The sequence below is a fragment of the Thunnus thynnus genome, chromosome 3 (assembly GCF_963924715.1).
Source record: "Thunnus thynnus chromosome 3, fThuThy2.1, whole genome shotgun sequence".
NCBI lineage: Eukaryota > Metazoa > Chordata > Actinopteri > Scombriformes > Scombridae > Thunnus > Thunnus thynnus.
The window spans coordinates 8,136,699-8,159,050 of NC_089519.1; the positions used below are offsets into that span (position 1 = coordinate 8,136,699).

The window sequence follows — 22,352 nt, forward strand, 5'->3', positions numbered from 1 at the left end:
GTTGATTTTTTGTTCAATGAAAAAATAGATGCTTGATTACAGCTTAATTTCCACGTCACACTGTGTTTAACCTGTTTTGTTCTGATATTTACATTTCAAAATGTACAAAACACCTTCACAGTTATAGCATGAGTGAACGTATTCCTCTGGTGATGTTACAGAGTGGGAGGGTATGATAGGGAGGTGTGGAGTAACACTATCAATTATTTGCACATTTGCTTGTATGTGTGTTTTTTTCACCCACAGTGCTTCAACCTTAACTCAAAAGTGTCAAAACTATTTGCCACTGTGTAGCATAATCGTATGTCAAGTCCAATAACTTCTTCAAGAATGTTCCTCTTTGTGGTCATGTTGGGTAAGCTAATTTACACAAACACCACTTCAGTACACTTAATATTTCACAATTTCTTGTAACATATTTGAACCTATTTTTCTCCCCTCTAGGGTTGTGCTTCTTTAGCAAGGAGAGCAGTAAGTCTGTTAGTCTGTTCGTGTGTTAGTGGGTCATTTTGTAGCTTTTGATTCTTTATGTTGAGTATTTGTTGAATGTTGTTGAATTTTATTTTATTCTTTGATAGGCCAGTTATCTCTGGAACGGCCAGAGTTGTTTGGCCCTTCGGTTGCTTTAGTGGGGGAGGTTGAAGATTTTTATTGTGACCTGCAGATCTACCCAAAGAATGAACAAATCCTGCTGCAGTTATTCAAGTGAGTAGTTGTATATAACAAATGCACTAAAATGTATTAAGTAATGATAGAAATCCCTCTAATTATCAACCATTTCTAGGGAGGGAAACCGTACCAAGCTCTTGAGTGAATACACTTCCCTGGACGGGCAAGTTGGAATCTTCCCCTTCGTAATCAAACCTTATCATGAGGGCAACCTGGAGTGTGTGGCCAGAGCACAGGACAATTCTGACATAGAGCCAACTGTCAGCAACAAACACTACCTGAGGGTCATTGGTGAGTGTCTTCATTAACAGGGATATACTGTACATGGCACATATACTTTCCATGGTTTCCCTGTGACAATAACATAAAGTATTGTGGACACACTGAGAAATATTTCTCAAAGGCCATGGATATTGTTTTGTGACAGTGCGTGGAAGTTTTCTTAGCCTGTTTATATTGTCTGTATTACTGTACATTTATTGTTTTAGCTTTTAAGTTGCCTTCTTGGCCAAGTCTCTCTTTAAAAACTGATTTTTAACCTAATTAGACTTTTATTGTTAAGGGGGGGAAAAGCAACAGCAACCCATCACTCTACATGTGCATATCAGCATGTAAGTATTGTATTATGGCAGACTTGAAAATATGTGAACCTATCCTTTAACTGAAGCATTTTAGAAAATCATGTCATGTTAGGCTTTTCGGTATAAATGATATGGCATACATAAAGACTGCAATGAATACTCTGATAGGCTAATAATATGCCCCATCCTCTGTCTATCAATTGCCAACCAGCTGTTTGCTAAACTCACCAAAATTACTATGTTTCTATTATGAATAGTTGGACTTGAATACTGTCAGTTTGTTCCCTAACATTAAAGATATGAATATTCAGTGGGCAGCAAAATGAGTCAATGTTATGCAAAATTTGTCTGCAACTGACATCAAAAACAGCTCGATCATGGACTTATAATTTCATGATGAATGAAGCGTCTATAAAGCCATGCTTGCGCACAGCAGTGCTAACATCAGCATGCTAACATGTTCACAGTGAAAATACTAACATGCTGATGTTTAGCATGTAATATTTACAAGGTTTGCCATCTTAATTTATCATGTTAATGCAAATATTTGCAAATTAGCACTGAAAACACACTATAGCTGAGGTTGATGGGACTGGCATGAGTTTTGCAGGTATTTGGTCATAAACCAAGTATTGGACAAATTAAAATTTTGACCATATGACACTGCCAGATGAAAAGTCAAGGGGTCACCAAAATTATTTCAGTTCATCCTGAGGTGTTAGGTGTTGTTAAGCTAGTCAACATGGTCACCTGTAAACCAATAGAGAAATGGTTCTGCAAAAACATGGAGAAAATGAAACTCCTTGTTTTGGAAATTACTTTTTACTTTTACTTAAATCTTTACTTCCTTAACAACAAGACTTTTCCAATGAGAATCACTTACATTTGAGATAAGATCAGGCTCTGCGTCTGTTGCTGTGTTTGTCCTGCAGAGCCAGTGGAAGGTGCAGAGATTGTCCATTCAGGTCCAGTGGAGTTCTTCGAGGGGAGAGAGCTGAAGCTACGCTGTGAACTTAAAGCCGGAAATCATGTCTCCTACAAGTGGCTGTTGAATGATCGACCTGTCGCTCGGTCTCCTCACCACCACGTTGCAGATAACCGTCTCTCGATCAACAGGTCAGTGGAGTCCCATTGAGACAGTCCCTGCACAGCTGCTACTGCATTACTAGGTGGTTGCTAGGTGGTTGCCATGGTGTTCTGAGCAGTCGAATAAATTTATTGTGTACAAGATAAGCCTGTTGAGATGCCTCATCTCATATTCAGTGAGGCATCCCATTTTTACACAAATTTGCAGTAAAAATGAGATGCGTCATTGCAGATTAAGCAAATTCCTTTGAGTCCATTAAGCGCTCCTACCCAAACATTTTTTGAATTTTAAGCAAATTCCTTTGTTCTGTCAACAAACATCTGTATAACAATGTCTGAGAAAGATGTACTTTGTAATGGAGGCCACTGAACAAGTAAACAGAAAGTTACTGTACTGAATTGATAATCTGTCTTCATCTTCAGAACCACTTCTGCAGACAGCGGCTCATACATATGTATCGCTGCCAACCAATACAACAAAACAGAGGTCTACAGCTCCACCAGCCCTGAGGTTGTTATCACAGTCAAAGGTTAGCTGTCATCCTTTGTGAATAAGCTTTTAGTCAGTCTGTTTGTGTGTTAGTGCGTCATTTTGTAGTTTTTGATTCTTTCTGTTGAGTATTTGTTGAATGTTGTTGAATTTTATTTTATTCTTTGATAGGCCAGTTATCTCTGGAACGGCCAGAGTTGTTTGGCCCTTCGGTTGCTTTAGTGGGGGAGGTTGAAGTGTTTCATTGTGACCTGCAGATCTACCCAAAGAATGAACAAATCCTGCTGCAGTTATTCAAGTGAGTAGTTGTATATAACAAATGCACTAAAATGTATTAAGTAATGATAGAAATCCCTCTAATTATCAACCATTTCTAGGGAGGGAAACCGTACTAAGCTCTTGAGTGAATACACTTCCCTGGACGGGCAAGTTGGAACCTTCCCCTTGGTAATCAAACCTTATCTTGAGGGCAACCTGGAGTGTGTGGCCAGAGCACAGGACAATTCTGACATAGAGCCAACTGTCAGCAACAAACACTACCTGAGGGTCATTGGTGAGTGTCTTCATTAACAGGGATATACTGTACATGGCACATATACTTTCCATGGTTTCCCTGTGACAATAACATAAAGTATTGTGGACACACTGAGAAATATTTCTCAAAGGCCATGGATATTGTTCTATGACAGTGCGTGGAAGTTTTCTTAGCCTGTTTATATTGTCTGTATTACTGTACATTTATTGTTTTAGCTTTTAAGTTGCCTTCTTGGCCAAGTCTCTCTTTAAAAACTGATTTTTAACCTAATTAGACTTTTATTGTTAAGGGGGGGGGAAAGCAACAGCAACCCATCACTCTACATGTGCATATCAGCATGTAAGTATTGTATTATGGCAGACTTGAAAATATGTGAACCTATCCTTTAACTGAAGCATTTTAGAAAATCATATCATGTTAGGCTTTTCGGTATAAATGATATGGCATACAGAAAGACTGCAATGAATACTCTGATAGGTTAATAATATGCCCCATCCTCTGTCTATCAATTGCCAACCAGCTGTTTGCTAAACTCACCAAAATTACTATGTTTCTATTATGAATAATTGGACTTGAATACTGTCAGTTTGTTCCCTAACATTAAAGATATGAATATTCAGTGGGCAGCAAAATGAGTCAATGTTATGCAAAATTTGTCTGCAACTGACATCAAAAACAGCTCTATCATGGACTTGTAATTTCATGATGAATGAAGCGTCTATAAAGCCATGCTTGCGCACAGCAGTGCTAACATCAGCACGCTAACATGTTCACAGTGAAAATACTAACATGCTGATGTTTAGCATGTAATATTTACAAGGTTTGCCATCTTAATTTATCATGTTAATGCAAATATTTGCAAATTAGCACTGAAAACACACTATAGCTGAGGTTGATGGGACTGGCATGAGTTTTGCAGGTATTTGGTCATAAACCGAGTATTGGACAAATTAAAATTTTGACCATATGACACTGCCAGATGAAAAGTCAAGGGGTCACCAGAATTATTTCAGTTCATCCTGAGGTGTTAGGTGTTGTTAAGTTAGTCAACATGGTCACCTGTAAACCAATAGAGAAATGGTTCTGCAAAAACATGGAGAAAATGAAACTCCTTGTTTTGGAAATTACTTTTTACTTTTACTTAAATCTTTACTTCCTTAACAACAAGACTTTTCCAATGAGAATCACTTACATTTGAGATAAGATCAGGCTCTGCGTCTGTTGCTGTGTTTGTCCTGCAGAGCCAGTGGCAGGTGCAGAGATTGTCCATTCAGGTCCAGTGGAGTTCTTCGAGGGGAGAGAGCTGAAGCTACGCTGTGAACTTAAAGCCGGAAATCATGTCTCCTACAAGTGGCTGTTGAATGATCGACCTGTCGCTCGGTCTCCTCACCACCAAGTTGCAGATAACCGTCTCTCGATCAACAGGTCAGTGGAGTCCCATTGAGACAGTCCCTGCACAGCTGCTACTGCATTACTAGGTGGTTGCTAGGTGGTTGCCATGGTGTTCTGAGCAGTCGAATAAATGTATTGTGTACAGGATAAGCCTGTTGAGATGCCTCATCTCATATTCAGTGAGGCATCCCATTTTTACACAAATTTGCAGTAAAAATGAGATGCGTCATTGCAGATTAAGCAAATTCCTTTGAGTCCAGGAAGCGCTCCTACCCAAACATTTTTTGAATTTTAAGCAAATTCCTTTGTTCTGTCAACAAACATCTGTATAACAATGTCTGAGAAAGATGTACTTTGTAATGGAGGCCACTGAACAAGTAAACAGAAAGTTACTGTACTGAATTGATAATCTGTCTTCATCTTCAGAACCACTTCTGCAGACAGCGGCTCATACATATGTATCGCTGCCAACCAATACAACAAAACAATGGTCTACAGCTCCTCCAGCCCTGAGGTTGTTATCACAGTCAAAGGTTAGCTGTCATCCTTTGTGAATAAGCTTTTAGTTAGGTTTAAAGTATGTAGTTAACGGCTAAAACTTTTATTTTTGAATCAGTATTATTAATATTATTCCCTTTTAAATAATAATAATAATAATACCTTCTTATGTTATTCCTTTTTTATTGTAATACCTTCTTATTTTATATGTTTTTATATATGTAATACTTTCTTATATTACATTCTTATACCTCCTATGTTCTTATCTGATATGTTTTTTTCCATGTATGATTGCATTTGCCTATGTTTTTTGCTTTTTATCTTGAAGCACATTGAGTCTACACCTGTCGCATGAGCTATATAAATAAACTTGACTTGACTCTGCACACAGTGATGTCCACAATCAGGTAGAGCTATACAAGCCTACAAAACAGACAACATTGCATATATACACAATGATTTTACATCAGCGAAATATGACATAAAGTGGTAACACTTTATGACTCATTCTTACTGACATTTATATTTTAAAGAAGACTAGTAAATAAATTGTAAATTTGTAGGAAGGCTCAAGGAAAGATCTATGTCATTTGGTAGCACTGGTGAGTATTGGTACATTTCCTAATAAAACTAGTAATTATTTTCTAGCGTAACTTGGAGAGTTTCAGGTCAACCAAATATGCAAAAATGTGAAGTTTCTCCACAGTCAAGCATACAAATCACTGTAAATGGAGAATTAAGTTTCCAATCAAACAGTAAATTAAAATTTTGTGAATATTATTTTGGCTTTTAATGGAGCCAATTCCAGATGAAATCAACAACTGCTTATAAACTGAACACAAGTAACTAAATGAACCAAAAAAAAAAAAAACTTGCCTCTCTTTTCTCTTTAAACAGTATGGAATTACATAGTTCCATCATTTAAAACTTTCTAGGAAATTATTTGGAAATTGCAGACATGTCAAATAAAGTGTTACCTACTGTCCTCCAGAAACTTTATATCTCCAAACCTTTCAGGAAATGATAAAAACTGCCAATTTCTGTTCAAAAGAAATTGTTTGTTGCTGTTTTGAATAATGTTGGAAGCCATCTGAATCAGCTATAGACAGGACAACATCATAACTTCTTTCTCTTTTTCTGCTTTTGACCTCAGAGATCACAGGATGACACAGGAGGAACTCACATCTCTCTCCAAATTGATCACCTCTTCATGCATATTGTCATTATTTAAATTCATATCTGTACTTATTTTCTGTTGTTCTGCAATTATTACTACCAAATTGCTTATAAAAACATTCAGTTCAAAAAATGAGAGATTATATTTTCCAGCCAAACTACAGGACAAGAGCAAATCTATTGTATACTGTTATGTATTTTTGCAAATAAATGGAAATTTCAAATGATATTTTGTTGATTTTTTGTTCAATGAAAAAATAGATGCTTGATTACAGCTTAATTTCCACGTCACACTGTGTTTAACCTGTTTTGTTCTGATATTTACATTTCAAAATGTACAAAACACCTTCACAGTTATAGCATGAGTGAACGTATTCCTCTGGTGATGTTACAGAGTGGGAGGGTATGATAGGGAGGTGTAGAGTAACACTATCAGTTATTTGCACATTTGCTTGTAGGTGTGTTTTTTTCACCCACAGTGCTTCAACCTCAACTCAAAAGTGTCATAACTATTTGCCACTGTGTAGCGTAATCGTATGTTAAGTCCAATAACTTCTTCAAGAATGTTCCTCTTTGTGGTCATGTTGGGTAAGCTAATTTACACAAACACCACTTCAGTACACTTAATATTTCACAATTTCTTGTAACATATTTGAACCTATTTTTCTCCCCTCTAGGGTTGTGCTTCTTTAGCAAGGAGAGCAGTAAGTCTGTTAGTCTGTTCGTGTGTTAGTGTGTCATTTTGTAGCTTTTGATTCTTTATGTTGAGTATTTGTTGAATGTTGTTGAATTTTATTTTATTCTTTGATAGGCCAGTTATCTCTGGAATGGCCAGAGTTGTTTGGCCCTTCGGTTGCTTTAGTGGGGAAGTCGGAAGATTTTTATTGTGACCTGCAGATCTACCCAAAGAATGAACTAATCCTGCTGCAGTTATTCAAGTGAGTAGTTGTATATAACAAATGCACTAAAATGTATTAAGTAATGATAGAAATCCCTCTAATTATCAACCATTTCTAGGGAGGGAAACCGTACTAAGCTCTTGGGTGAATCCACTTCCCTGGACGGGCAAGTTGGAACCTTCCCCTTGGTAATCAAACCTTATCATGAGGGCAACCTGGAGTGTGTGGCCAAAGCACAGAACAATTCTGACATAGAGCCAACTGTCAGCAACAAACACTACCTGAGGGTCATTGGTGAGTGTCTTCATTAACAGGGATATACTGTACATGGCACATATACTTTCCATGGTTTCCCTGTGACAATAACATAAAGTATTGTGGACACACTGAGAAATATTTCTCAAAGGCCATGGATATTGTTTTGTGATAGTGCGTGGAAGTTTTCTTAGCCTGTTTATATTGTCTGTATTACTGTACATTTATTGATTTAGCTTTTATTGTTAAGGGGGGGGGGGGAAGCAACAGCAACCCATCACTCTACATGTGCATATTAGCATATAAGTATTGTATTATGGCAGACTTGAAAATATGTGAACCTATCCTTTAACTGAAGCATTTTAGAAAATCATGTCATGTTAGGCTTTTCGGTTTAAATGATATGGCATACATAAAGACTGCAATGAATACTCTGATAGGTTAATAATATGCCCCATCCTCTGTCTATCAATTGCCAACCAGCTGTTTGCTAAACTCACCAAAATTACTATGTTTCTATTATGAATAATTGGACTTGAATACTGTCAGTTTGTTCCCTAACATTAAAGATATGAATATTCCGTGGGCAGCAAAATGAGTCAATGTTATGCAAAATTTGTCTGCAACTGACATCAAAAACAGCTCTATCATGGACTTGTAATTTCATGATGAATGAAGCGTCTATAAAGCCATGCTTGCGCACAGCAGTGCTAACATCAGCATGCTAACATGTTCACAGTGAAAATACTAACATGCTGATGTTTAGCATGTAATATTTACAAGGTTTGCCATCTTAATTTATCATGTTAATGCAAATATTTGCAAATTAGCACTGAAAACACACTATAGCTGAGGTTGATGGGACTGGCATGAGTTTTGCAGGTATTTGGTCATAAACCAAGTATTGGACAAATTAAAATTTTGACCATATGACACTGCCAGATGAAAAGTCAAGGGGTCACCAGAATTATTTCAGTTCATCCTGAGGTGTTAGGTGTTGTTAAGCTAGTCAACATGGTCACCTGTAAACCAATAGAGAAATGGTTCTGCAAAAACATGGAGAAAATGAAACTCCTTGTTTTGGAAATTACTTTTTACTTTTACTTAAATCTTTACTTCCTTAACAACAAGACTTTTCCAATGAGAATCACTTACATTGGAGATAAGATCAGGCTCTGCATCTGTTGCTGTGTTTGTCCTGCAGAGCCAGTGGAAGGTGCAAAGATTGTCCATTCAGGTCCAGTGGAGTTCTTCGAGGGGAGAGAGCTGAAGCTACGCTGTGAACTTAAAACTGGAAATCATGTCTCCTACAAGTGGCTGTTGAATGATCGACCTGTCGCTCGGTCTCCTCACCACCACGTTGCAGATAACCGTCTCTCGATCAACAGGTCAGTGGAGTCCCATTGAGACAGTCCCTGCACAGCTGCTACTGCATTACTAGGTGGTTGCTAGGTGGTTGCCATGGTGTTCTGAGCAGTCGAATAAATGTATTGTGTACAAGATAAGCCTGTTGAGATGCCTCATCTCATATTCAGTGAGGCATCCCATTTTTACACAAATTTGCAGTAAAAATGAGATGCCTCATTGCAGATTAAGCAAATTCCTTTGAGTCCAGGAAGCGCTCCTACCCAAACATTTTTTGAATTTTAAGCAAATTCCTTTGTTCTGTCAACAAACATCTGTATAACAATGTCTGAGAAAGATGTACTTTGTAATGGAGGCCACTGAACAAGTAAACAGAAAGTTACTGTACTGAATTGATAATCTGTCTTCATCTTCAGAACCACTTCTGCAGACAGCGGCTCATACATATGTGTCGCTGTCAACCAATACAACCAAACAGAGGTCTACAGCTCCACCAGCCCTATGGTTGTTATCACAGTCAAAGGTTAGCTGTCATCCTTTGTGAATAAACTCTCAGGTTTTATAGCTGTGACGTGGTTTATTTTGAATAAAGCTCAACAAAATAACGTCCTCTTACATCCTACTTCCCTCAGATGTGGTGTCAGACCCCGACATATCCTTCACTGTGTTAAAGGAAGATTCCCACCACTATTCTGCCGTGGTCACCTGTCAGTCAACAAGAGGGACTCTACCTGTCACCTTTTCACTCTACAACGGGACAGGATTGGTTGCCAATGTGACAGTTGAAGAGAGAAAAGTCACATTTAAGACTCCATTGGTTTTGGGCCAGCACTTAGGATGGCTCCAGTGCCAGGCAAAGAACGGAGATCGGGTCGCAAACAGTCGGTGGTTGCCCTTAGAAGTTGGTATGTGCATCATTTGAAGCTGCTGGCATAACACTCTGATACAGTCTACTTGTTGTAATGTCTCTCCATTTTCCTACCACGTCTCTTTTCAATTCATAATGTCTTCAACAGTCCCAGTTGGTGGGCCTGTGACGATAGATTATGACTCCGACATTGGAGAGAACTATGCTGTGACCGGCCTGAGGCTCTACTGCAAGGTGGCGAAAGGAACTCTTCCACGGTACCAGTGGTTCCTCAACAAAACCCTTCTACATGACCAAGGAAGCTTTTATCACGTGGTCAACCGGCCTCCAAAGGAGTCTATACTCCTGCTGGCTGTAGGGAGGAGCAGTGCTGGGACATACCACTGTAAAGTGTCCGACAGCTTTGATAACACCACAACCATAAGCAGCAAGTCACGTTATTTAGATAAAGAAGGTACAGTTGATCCACTGCTGTTTGTGTTTAGAGTTAAAATCTGCCTTAGTCATAGCTGGTGTAATATATTCTCTTTGTTTTCCTGCTCCTCCAGTGCTGAATCGTCTCCCTGACTTGGTGGTGGCAATGGTCTTTGGATGTTTCACACTCTTGGTTTTGTTGGTCTCTATTCTTTGTTGGATTGGAGTGCTGTTCAGTGAGTTCACAATGCTTCTAAGATTTCACAGTCCTGTTTTTATCTAGTGTGGTTCCTCCTCGTTTGCTATTGTGAAATAATGTGTTTTGCTCTTGTTTCAGGGAAAAGGCAGTATGGAGAGAAGTCCCTGTGAGTTATTTCTCAGTTTTGATATCTTGAAGGGAAGAACCTAAAAATGAGACTGTGGTCAACATTTTGATAACCCTTAGTAATATTGTTTTCTCATAATCCTGCTGCTTCTTCTAATGAGGAGAGCAGTGCTACTTGATCCTCCTCAATTTTTCTTTTTTACGATACTGAAGAGGAGTAATATGTTGGCAGTTATCTTTTACTTATTCAACCATCTGCTATTGAACAAAACAATGGCAGATGGTGGAATTAGGGGGGAAGCACAAAGACTCTCTTCCTGTTTTGTCATAAAACGATACAACAGCTTTCAAACAAAGAACCAAAAAAGTGGCAAATAATGGTTTTGTTTGGCTAATGGCTAATTTTGTATCAGATTTATCAAATCAAATTTGGGGGGAAATTTGGGGATTTGGGATACAGTAACACAATCTGTTTTTGCATTATTGCTACTATTAGTCAGTTTGACAATGTTAACTGACAGGAAATATGGGAAGAGAGGGGTCAGCAGGTCACATAACTTCTATTTTCTTGGTCATCTATTGATGACCAAGAAAAGTGTGACAAGCACTGGTCTCTGATGCAAGATATGGTCACATTTTTACAGTAAAGATGATGAATAATCATACCAGAGATCCAGCTGTCTTATAAAGAGGAAGCATCATGACAACAAAAAAAATCCTCAATACTGCTTTGTGGCTTGACTTGTTTTGTAATGGCAGTTGTCTTCTCACTGAGAAGCTGAAAGTGTGAATAGTTAGGTGGAGAGTTTTTGAAAAATATAAAGATAATCTACTCTGCAAGATATATGAGTTGTATGGGGTTTCTTTTGTTTGTTTGTTTGTTTTTTATCAGTCAGCAGCTCATACATCTGTGTAGACAGCTGTATGTGTGTGTCACTTTGTTGTTTTCTCCTCTCAGGTTGGGCCTGGAGATGGAGAGAAAGGTAGCTGCATATGAAAACGAGCTGGTTAGTTGGTATTTTTGTATCTCAATCATTTCAATAAAAACACACGGTTAAGGCTTTAAGGATTAAAGCAACTGACAAGAGCCATGTTTGTGGTAGCAAACTGTACTATTTCACCATGACATTTACTTTACCTTAAATCATCCTGTCTTGTAGGATTTGTCAGAGTACGATGAGGATGCTGATGGGTTGAGGACAGCCAGAGATGATGAATTTGATCAGGTGGGTTCAGATGAATTAATGACGTCAGTTAACCAATTGTTCAGTTACAGAAACAAACAAGCGGCCAACCACTTCTGCTTTGTCTGTCTGTGTTGTCTTCATCAGGTATCTGCCGCCTCTGTGGATGAATGGTCCTTATATGGAGAAGAAGAAGATGAACAACTTAAGGAGCCCTGAGGGACTAAACTGTTTGCTCTATAAACAGTGTAGTTACTTAAATAAACATCTGTTAATGCTGCTCGGTGTGTGTTTTATTGATGAGGTTGAGAGGTGAAATAATGAGCGCATTCATACATGATCTTCAGCTCCGCCCCTCTGACGCGCAGCCGGACAGCGCAGCTCCTCTGGGTGGCTCTTGTGCGCGTCAAATGAAGCAGCAGCGCTTCAGAAGGTGTCAGTAGTCTTAGTCTTAGCTGAGTCTAGCTGGTAGGCTGTTCTGCTAAGTCGGTTCAAACCACACGGAGGGCTTGTGACTCTGAGACATCATGGAGAAGACGGGCGATACAAGTGCTTACGGGGCTTCGCTCGCAGGAGGAGGCTTCGACGTCCACAAGTTTATCCGACAACCGCAAACTATCGTGCGGCTGCTCAGCTGGGTGAGTACAGTCTGGATGTAGGAGTTTGTGTTGTAGGTCACCACACAGTGTTCAAAGGTTCAAAAGAAACAGGAAGAGTATTCAACGTGGTCCGTGAGCAGGTGCGCCTCACCCGGGGCCCGTAAACTGCCTCTGTAAATAAATGACGGCTATGTTTGTTTGTGTTGGCCAGAACAACAGGCTACTTTCTGCGGCGTCTCCGCGGGGCGTCATGTTGCGTGCAGCTGGTGTATGACAGCAGCTCGGTGACGGCACAGGTCAACACTGCTGCTGTCAGAGGACCAAAGACTAAAAACTGTCAGATCTCCACTTCTGGAAGCAAAACACCAACTAAATATAGATTATGATCAGTTAGTTCAGTGGGTCTCAAAGTGGAGTCCGGGGACCCCCAGGGATCCTTAAGGGCGTCCAGGAGGTTCTCAGAAAAATGGGCAATATTTTAATTTCACTTTTATTATTTCATTGACTAGAAGTTGGTCCAGTGAGAGAATGTATAAGAATAACTATTCTGTTCATAGGTTTCACACTCTTAACTGTTATCGGCCCACCTACTGTGTAGACCAGTGGTTTCAAAGTGGGGTCCAGGGACCCCCAGGGGAGCTTGAGGGGGTTCTAGTGGGTCTCCAGCAAATCAGGCAATAATTTATTTTCACTATAATTCCATCCATAAGTAACACAATAACAGAATGTATGCCTATTTTGGTCATGGGTTTCATACATGTTCTGTAATAAAACATCTAAAAGCAATAATCTTACCAGATGGAGACCCTGGGACAAACTCTCATGAAATGGGGGTCCATGGTCTAATTTGTGTCAACTTAGGGGTCCTTGATGTGAAAAAAGTTTGATAACCACTGAGTTAGTTATTCTCTGCAGTCTGTAATAATGCAGCTGTGTTCACCAGAGAGACAATCAATGAAAGGAAAATACCTTGTTCCTCATTTTATGTTTCATGGAAAGGGTAAAAGACAGCCAGATCGTAGTCTGTATTATGAAGAAGTTCAGCAGACCGGGGGATTTTGCATATAGAGGGGAATTTATGCATCAGGGAAAGTTCTGGGAAGTTGTACATTTTTGTTGCTGATCACCTGTTGCTAGGCAAATCTTATGGCACAGATTTGTTTTTGTAGTTAGTAGGACACTGATCTGGAAAGTCCAAAATGAATCTCAACCAAACATATTATAGAATATATGGTATCTTATCCTTGGGTGATTGCGAGCACACAGATGAAGGATTACCATTTCACCTGTCCTTGACCATCTCCTTGGCAAAATGAAACATTGAAAGTGAAAGTTTTGAGGGGAGTATTAGATTTTTTTAAACGTTTTATTTGACATGACTGCTTTCACCTCATTACAGACTCATATCTTGGATTACTAAGACTACAGCTGATTTTAATCTACTTGGTTCATGAAGCGTAAACTATTTGTTAGGCCTCTGGCTAATGTACACGCAGGGTGAGAGTAGCTCTACTGAAAACACATAACCTGGATAGTGTAGCGTATCCAGTGTGGTAGATGAGGACAGGACAGAATGTGCCCTTGGTTGCCACAGCCATTGAGTGTTATGTTTGTGTGTGTATGTGTGTGTGTGTGTGTGTGCATACGAGGGATTACTTGTGTATCACTTGTAAACAGGGGCTGGTGGGCAGGTAAGATGATACCTCTCCCCTGCTGACCCTCTCTTTTACTTGTGGTGAATGTGTGCCATTGATATCTCTCTCTCTCTCTCGCTCTCTCTCCCTCTCACACACACACACACACACAAGAACTTTGCGAACCGGTGCTGAACTTTTCTCTAGATTGTAGCAACCTTAAACCCACACCGGCTAGATCACTGTGTATCTCTGGTAATTTTATTTTTACTTCAGTGAGCCTGAAGCACCTATGACACAAGAGGGGATTGTTCACTCTGTAACACCGCCTACATGTCCCATAATGCACCACACTTGCTCCTGTAATAATGAAAAGGCAGTGGAAATGTTGAATTACTGGACTACGCCTCCTCCAAAAGCCAAAATGATAAAAACCTGATTATTTTTAGTAGCTACACTGCTGTCCTGATGGTTAAATACAGTACTGAACAGGCGAAAAATGCACTTCTGATGGTGTTTTAGTGTAAAGACGAGGAGGGTGTCAACATTATTTCTACTGTTTACCGACCACAGCATGAATATGTGACATTAGGGCATCTTTTTAGCACTAACCCTAACCCCAACATACAAACTTTTTTTAATGTACGGAAACATCCATCTGTTCATCCAACGGTCCCTCTCTCTCACTTTTTTGTTGTGTTTGACACTCCCCATATTCGCTTCCCTTATTTTTCCATCTCCAGCTCATTCTCTGTACCTTTTGTCTCATCCTGTCAGCTTGATTATGGCCTCTCCTCCTGCCAACCCGTTAAACAGTCCCCTCTCTATCCTCCTCCCAGATCTCATTATGAGTGTTGTTAGTGGAGCTGGTGGCATCTCTTGAGTCACATGGTCGGCAGCTGCACTCAGAAGTAGGTCACATGGTTAGGTGGGAAACCAGAGCAGACAGTTAACAGACCACGTGATGGTCAGAGGGACTGGGCAGTAGTTAGCACTCTTTGCATTATAAACACACGATGACCACAGGAGTTGGGGGGTATTTCCAGAGTCAGCGATAAGTCACTGTGTATCAGAACCTGTAATAATATGTGTCATGTGTTTTGATTAATTTGTTCAAGTAGAAGTAGATATAGTCTATTTTGTATGTCTTTTAACTACATCAAATATCAACACTTGAAATGTTATGTCATACAATTTTAGCACTGTTTAACTTATTTAGTAACCTAATTTAGTGTCAATAATCCCAAGGTTGCTTCCAGTAGACACAAGCTAAAGCTGAGGATGTTTTCTATTTTTCCGTTTCAATTACTCTTCATGTTTGATACATTCAATAAACTGTGACATCACATGTCAACATTACTGTATTTTCTTCCGTGTTTGTTTTTTTGAGACACCAGAGCTCCTGATTGCAATACTTTTTGGCTGCAGACTCAAGTATCAAATCTCCCAGTTTCTTAGAATGCACCACCAACAAAGTGTTTTCCAAATGGTCCCTGCTCTCAACTGAATTATCATAAGACAATGATGTGACAACTAAATAAAGCGTAATAGCAATTTCTGAGCAAGTTCTAAATCTCTGCTAGTAAATTTTCATGCAGTATTTTCATGAAATCAGTCTCAAACTGGTTAGTTTTGCTTTTCAAACTGGTTTGGTAGTGATGTAAAGGATGCAATGTGAAGTTGATGGTGAAACTTGAAAATGTTTCTTTAATTCAGTTAAAGGAACATTTTCTCAGTTTCCTTTTGTGTCTTTGTCAATCATTGAAGGCATGGGAGGATAAAATAAACCACAACTATGTTGATTCACTTGTCCTCAACCGCCACCCTCTTTTTTTTCTCTGTCTCACTGCAGATCTTTGCCATAGTGGTGTTTGCCAGCATCACAACAGAGGGATACGTCAACTCTGCCCACAGTGCAGAGGCAAAGTGCATCTTCAACCAGAATGACTCGGCCTGTCACTACGCTGTTGGCATTGGGGTGATTGCCTTCCTGGCCTGTGTGGGTTTCCTGGTGTTGGATGTTTACGTGCCTTTCATGAGCAATGCACAGGAGAGGAAATTCGCTGTGTTGGCAGACCTGGGATTCTCAGGTGAGCCAGAGCATTACTGTGGTTTCCTTGTTAGTTTTATAAGAGCTTTAAAGCTGCAGTAGTTCTTACTTTTATATTAGCAATGGATTAAATGACTTTGTTTAATGTGAAAGAGGTCGCTCATAGTGACGAACCAACAGAAAAGTATCACCTGACTCTGCAGTTCCCCTCAGCTCTACAGAGTGTTTTAGCTTCTTTCACCTCATTGTTTTGGTTTTACGTCCTGTGACTTCCCTGTTTTTGTTCACTCTCACTGCTCTCATCAACCTCCTTTCTGGCGTGTTTTCACTGAAAAAGCTCTGATAAACCCACTGTTGTTTGCTACCTACCCAGCATCACACCACATAGACAAAGTTATTGAATAGCTGGTTTACATAGCGGAGCATTTAGCAGCTAAAGAGCCAGATAGTTCCATTAGAAGTTGGTGGAGACCAAAACAGAGTTAAAAAATAGTGAATTTAAAACTTACATTTGTCAGGTGGTCAGAAACATGACTCCAAATGAATGGTAATGTTACGTAGTATCTGCTGAATGTGTCAATAGGCAACTGTTGACGGTGTAGGGTAAACTCATTTCGCTGGAAACTCACCTTTTTATTTATGAAAGACGTAAACATTGTGTATACGGTAAACTTGAGAAAGTATCTTGACAATGATAAAAGTTATGGTGAACATGGAGCCTCTTTTTAAAAAGAAAATCATAAATTATAGATTTTCTGAACATACTCGTATTCTACTATTTGTCATAGCCCCCTGGCACATGGCATACATGACTTTATGTCATCTGTCCATTATTATGTCAGTACAATAAATGTCAGAGTTGATGATTTTATTAAATTTAAAGAACATTATAGCATAAATGCGCATATTATTGAGAACTTTCAAAACTGAAAATATCTTTTTAAACCTTCAAGATTGTTATCACCTAATGTTATGTAAACACTGGATAAAGGAATAATGGTAAATATAACCAATGATAAACTTAATTACCATGTTAACATAAGTGGTTGTTTTTACAGTTAATGATTACGACCGTTTTTTGAAGTTGAAAGCAGGTTGTAGAATAGCGATTTTTTTTTTTTTTTAATTTTAATCAGCCACAAGGTCATTGTTTGTCTTTTCTTCCCTTTTAGTTTCACTTTTCTCATTTGAATGTGACCATCTTCATACAGGAAGTCTTTGAGTGTTGGTGTGATGTGGGACAGACCACAGCTTGTTTGCAATATACCATAACATAATATAACATGTATTATTCACTGCTGAACGCAGTAGATGATGAGTGAGCAGCAGTGGTGACGGGGGAGGATGACATCACACGTTTTGTTCAACTAAAACATTCATCAGCTGCACACGACACAGTTCACAGTCAGCCATTCTTCAAGAAAACAAAGAAGTGGTAGTTTGAAAAATAGCCTGTGGTCATTTGAGCAGACGGGAACAGGAGAGCCTTTTTTATTCTTCTGATAAATAGTTTTTGTTCTTCCGGATGTTTTTCACAGGAATTTACTTCTTATACCAGAGTTTTCAGCAAAGCACTTTTGATATTCTTTCATGCGGTGAGGAAAAACAATCATTTATATCTGTGTATGTGTTTGTGCATCTGTGTTTCTGTATGTTTTCCAGGGGTGTGGACCTTCCTGTGGTTTGTGTGTTTCTGCTTTTTGGCCAACCAGTGGAGTCACACACATGATGTCGGCGCTATCCCACAGGACGCTGCACGTGCCACTGTGGCCTTCTCATTCTTCTCCATCGCCACCTGGGTGAGCAGCACCGCTGTTGTCAGATTTTAATTTAAAAAAGCTCAGATTTTAGCCACTTTCTTTGCCAGTGAACTCTAGTTGAGTCAAGTTTGGTGCTTTTTTGCTCATGTCATAGCTTTTTAATCAGTTCATTTTTCCTGCAATAAAGCAACCACTGGCTTCAGCTCATGCCAATATGGTGCACAAAAGTGTAAGAGACATGCTTGAAACATGCTTGAAATACTTCACATGACTGAACACTGTACTGTTTACTGTCAAACTTTTGCGTGGTAATGCAGCTGATTGTACAAGTCCTCCAACTTGGTGTGTTCAAGTGCTGGTGGAAACCTCTGAAATTTGATACTTTTGCAACTTTTTGTTACAAGAAACTATCATGAAGGTTGATTTCAAACAGATTTTTCACTTCCTGTAACTCTTGATTAGCTATATGCCACAATGAGCCACCTGTTGTTTTGTTATTATTTGTATTCTGGTTTCGATTTTCAGCATAAATTTAAATTGCAAGGGTGTACCTCAGAGGCTTTTTATATCTTTGTCATGCCAAACATTTGGCCTATCTCTCACAGGATTACAAGACAACACTGTGTGCCAAACATCAAAAATACAGCAAGGCATCTTCTGTGTACTCTTACATTATCTATACATCTACATGATTTCAGGTCACATGATGTTTATGCACAAATAAATTGCACAACACATAGCACAAGAAAGAATCTCATATGTCTGAGCCTCTAAGACTTCTCAAGACAACTCTGCATCAACCGCATCACAGAGCAACAACGATAATGTAGCGATAATGTGATACAGTGACTGAACAGACTAAGTGTCAGTGTGATGGATTATGTAATAATACTTATGTAATAATAAGCAAGCTTTTAGTCTTGGAGTTTATTTTTACACTGGCATGAGCTGAAGTGCTAACTTGGAAATCTAAAGCATGTGTTAAAACATATGCAGCAGTAGAGAAATGAAAAGTGATTTAGTGGAAACACTGTTGACTACCTGTAATGATCTGGATATTTTCCTCTCATCGTGCAGGGAATCCTAACCTACTTTGCTCTGGGTCGTTTCCGCCGTGGTGTCAATGACGTTACACTCCCGACCTACACAGAGCCGCCTCCAGATCACCACACCGCCTACCCCCCGACCTACGCCCCCACCTCCTACAACCCCACAACCTACACCCCTACCACTTACACAGCCTATCCCAGCAATGTAGCCGACGTGCACCAGCAGCCTCCCATCACCCCAAACCTCCAGCCGCAAGGAGATGACGGCTACCAGCCGCCCAACTACTGAGACAAAGGGAGGTCACATGGACAAGGCGGTGTTCCAGGTCGTCGGATTGCAGTTGCACTGCACAGACTCAGAGCTATATCATATTGATGTGGTTTTACATTAGATTTAACACACTTTAAGTTAAACTGAGCAGTGCAACTGCAACCTAGAGATGAGGGACACCGCCGTTTACGTTGAGGGGTTGCAGCTCTCTGATCTGATCATAAGACATCAGGCTGAGAGTTGAGATTAGAGCTGATGATTGGGCAATCTCACCTTAGACCTGTGTGCAAAAATGCAACTTTTACCTCAAATGGGCTGATTGTAAAGGGGATAGGTAGATAGAATGTACCCAGGAGGTCAAAGGTCACATAACGTGGCTTTAATAAGAATACTTGTGACAGCTCCAGTCAGAGTGGAAGACGCCCACACGTAACATGTTTCTCTTTACTCTTTTGAATCCTAAGAATGTGCATTTGTACATAGATTTCACGATGTAAAGCTGCCATTTTAATGGATTTATGTGCCAGATTTTGTTTTCTTATTTGGTTTATGGATATTTCTTCTCCAGTGCATTTATCTTGAAAACCTATAAACAGTTTAGGATACATTGATTTATTTTGCAAAATATTGAGGACAGTAGGAAAAGACCACTATGAAGCCAAATGGTCCTCTTGTGATTTAGTTTTTGTGAAATGTGGAGATGATACAATTAAGTTTATTTGCCATAAAACTACCTGTGAAGGAATGTTTTCTGGGTTGTTTGTACTACAGTAAAACGGTTCACATGTTTTCCATCTCGACTAACTATGCTTGTAAGATCACTAAAAAAAAAAACCAAACACAACTTGTGTTGGTAAAAATGGGTTGCATGTGCCAAACTGTAGATGGGTTTCTTGTACGTTCATAATCAGTGTCGCCCTTTGTAGCTTAAATTCAGACAGACAGGAGGGAGGGACATGTAGATAACCATGCACTTATTGAACAGGTTTATCCACCGAGCATGTCCTCACACTGAAGAGTAACTTATTAACTTCCAACACTGCTTCCTCTTCAGCCTGCGAACAAGCTGCCTCAGACTTCCTCTAAGGTCTTTGTGTCATTTAGTTTTATGAACGCTGATGTTTATCTGTTAATGTTAATTGTTGAAGGCAGACTGCAGTGTGTATGTCTTTAACTATGACAGATTAAAACACTCAAACCAGCAGGAGTGAGACACACACACACACACACACCTGTCCTCCAGTCTAGTGGTTTACTTTGTTGCTTTGTGCCTGGCAGTAATGATTTTATCATCTTGACTCCTCTGCCTGGGTCATATTCTGGCTGTTGTGACACTAAAAATTTGGCCTAAGATCAGTTTTCGCTTTTCATTCCAAGGTTGTTGCGGGGGTGTTCGTAGATATTAGATCTGTTAATGACACACCAGGAGTTGAATGTGGTTATATTTATTGAATATGACACTGTTGAGGTACATTGGAGAAGAAAAAACAAAACATGTGCATAACTTACTGAAGCCAAATACATGAAAAACACCGCTGATTTTCCATTTGTGCCTCAAGAAGAGAAACTTTAAAAGGGTATTTCGATGAGGGAAGTTAATCAGAGTAAAATGTGTCATGATTACACCACAAAGTTAAATTTAGCTTAAACAGCTGTGTCACAGCTGCTCTCGCTGCTCTGCTTGAGTGATTCTTTTGCAATTCTTGATTTTCATGCTCCAGAAAAATCAGTTAAATTTGTTCTTCAGTGAACTCTTCAAAATCAATGTATTCATGTGAGTTTGTCATAATCACCCAGTTCAAATGAATCAACTGAACTGTGTCTCCAGCCCCCGTTTATTGCACAGTATTATAATAGTAACAACAAAGAGCCCATATTGAAGTTTCAATGTTTTTCAAGTTTTGAGAGATGAATACATTTCTGGTGTTTTGTTCAATGTTTCATTGAGGTCCGTGTTTTAGATGTGAGACTAGAATGCTTTCTGTAAAATAATTTATGATTTGTAACGCCTACAGCAAATGTTTTATAAAGACTGGCACAAGAAACTGGTCAGATTTTGGTTGGTTTGATTTCTTTTTCTATCGTGTTTCCAAATGTTTTTTTGACCATTGAGTTATAAAGCATTTTTTGCTTTCAACTTTTGTCATAACTTCATGTCGGTGTCAGAAGCACAACAGCAATTCACTTAAGACCTTTTGTTCATAGAATAAAATCATGTTCGGTCTTAATTAGAATATTGTTGCATTCCTGTGCTGCATATTTTATATAGTATAGTACGGAGGATATACTTTTCCAATCCAACCTGCCAGCTCACTACATGGCCCTGGAGCCTGCCAGGATTTAAACAGGTTATTTTGGTCCTCGCTAGCATGTGAGGGCATTGGATTACATATCAGTCAGAGCACTGAATGAAAAACATGAAAGTTTTGTAAGTAGGAGGAAAGAATATTGTTCCAACAGTCTAGGAAAATATTTGCAGATACATTAACAGCTAAAATCAACCTTTATGTTAACCATACTTTAACTCAGTACTTGTCCTAACCTGCCACATATAGTGTAACATACATACCTTTCCCTAAAGGGTGTCTTCAGTATGCATAAAATGGCAGAAAACACATTTTTAAACTGAAAATTATTTAAAACCACCAACATCACAGTGATGTGAATCCCATGTAGAGGGTTATTATCAAGTGTAATTCCATTATTTATACAGTTAATTAACATTAAAACAATAAATCACATAAAACACAGCAAATACAAAATTAAATTAAACTCTTGGAGACACTGCAAAGGCTACTTGGACGATAGGTTCACATTTGTTCAAATCTGTCTTTAAACAATGCTCACGTGCCCTTATGTACATTCAAAGTTTATGTTTGCTGTAAATGTTTCTCTGGCTCTTACTGACAACAAAAAGACTGTAGGAGAAAGAAGAAGTGTGTGTCCTCTACAGTTACAGTCTGTCACTCTTCCTCTGATTTGTCTCTGCAAGCAAACACTGTCCACTGAGGATCAATGCGAACATTTTATTTTCTCAACTCTGGAAGATACCGACCTGATTTGTCTAATTCAAGACTGCTGAAGCCTCATATTAGCTTCAGCTGCACTTCAAGAAGTATTTATATACAGAGTGAAGACTGTGGATTTTTTCCTCTTATCGTTTACACTAAAATCTCTTGAGGAGGGGATCTATTTTTGTGGCTAGTATGGACAAGAGGAATGATTACAGCAACCTTTCAATATACATAAAGG

General features: G+C 39.1%; 2 protein-coding genes and 1 long non-coding RNA gene across 3 annotated transcripts; all 3 read left to right on the plus strand.

The window, feature by feature from the left end:
- Positions 1–218: 218 nt before the first annotated feature.
- si:dkey-93h22.7 (Fc receptor-like protein 5) lies at positions 219–12,017 on the plus strand. Its single transcript, XM_067583875.1, has 17 exons — positions 219–355; positions 445–471; positions 579–705; positions 785–960; positions 2,183–2,366; positions 2,760–2,866; positions 2,998–3,124; positions 7,445–7,620; positions 8,786–8,969; positions 9,363–9,469; positions 9,579–9,851; positions 9,963–10,268; positions 10,363–10,464; positions 10,566–10,593; positions 11,512–11,560; positions 11,714–11,779; positions 11,885–12,017. Exons 1-17 carry the CDS (start codon positions 304–306, stop codon positions 11,954–11,956), a joined length of 2,163 nt encoding a protein of 720 aa, XP_067439976.1. The 5' UTR covers positions 219–303; the 3' UTR covers positions 11,957–12,017.
- On the plus strand, positions 5,293–6,654 carry LOC137177647 (uncharacterized). Its single transcript, XR_010926278.1, has 2 exons — positions 5,293–5,658; positions 6,405–6,654. It is a non-coding gene; the product is annotated as an uncharacterized lncRNA (long non-coding RNA).
- Positions 12,018–12,120: 103 nt separating the features above from the next.
- On the plus strand, positions 12,121–21,152 carry syngr2b (synaptogyrin 2b). Its single transcript, XM_067583873.1, has 4 exons — positions 12,121–12,375; positions 15,823–16,060; positions 17,683–17,819; positions 18,858–21,152. Exons 1-4 carry the CDS (start codon positions 12,265–12,267, stop codon positions 19,116–19,118), a joined length of 747 nt encoding a protein of 248 aa, XP_067439974.1. The 5' UTR covers positions 12,121–12,264; the 3' UTR covers positions 19,119–21,152.
- Positions 21,153–22,352: the final 1,200 nt, after the last annotated feature.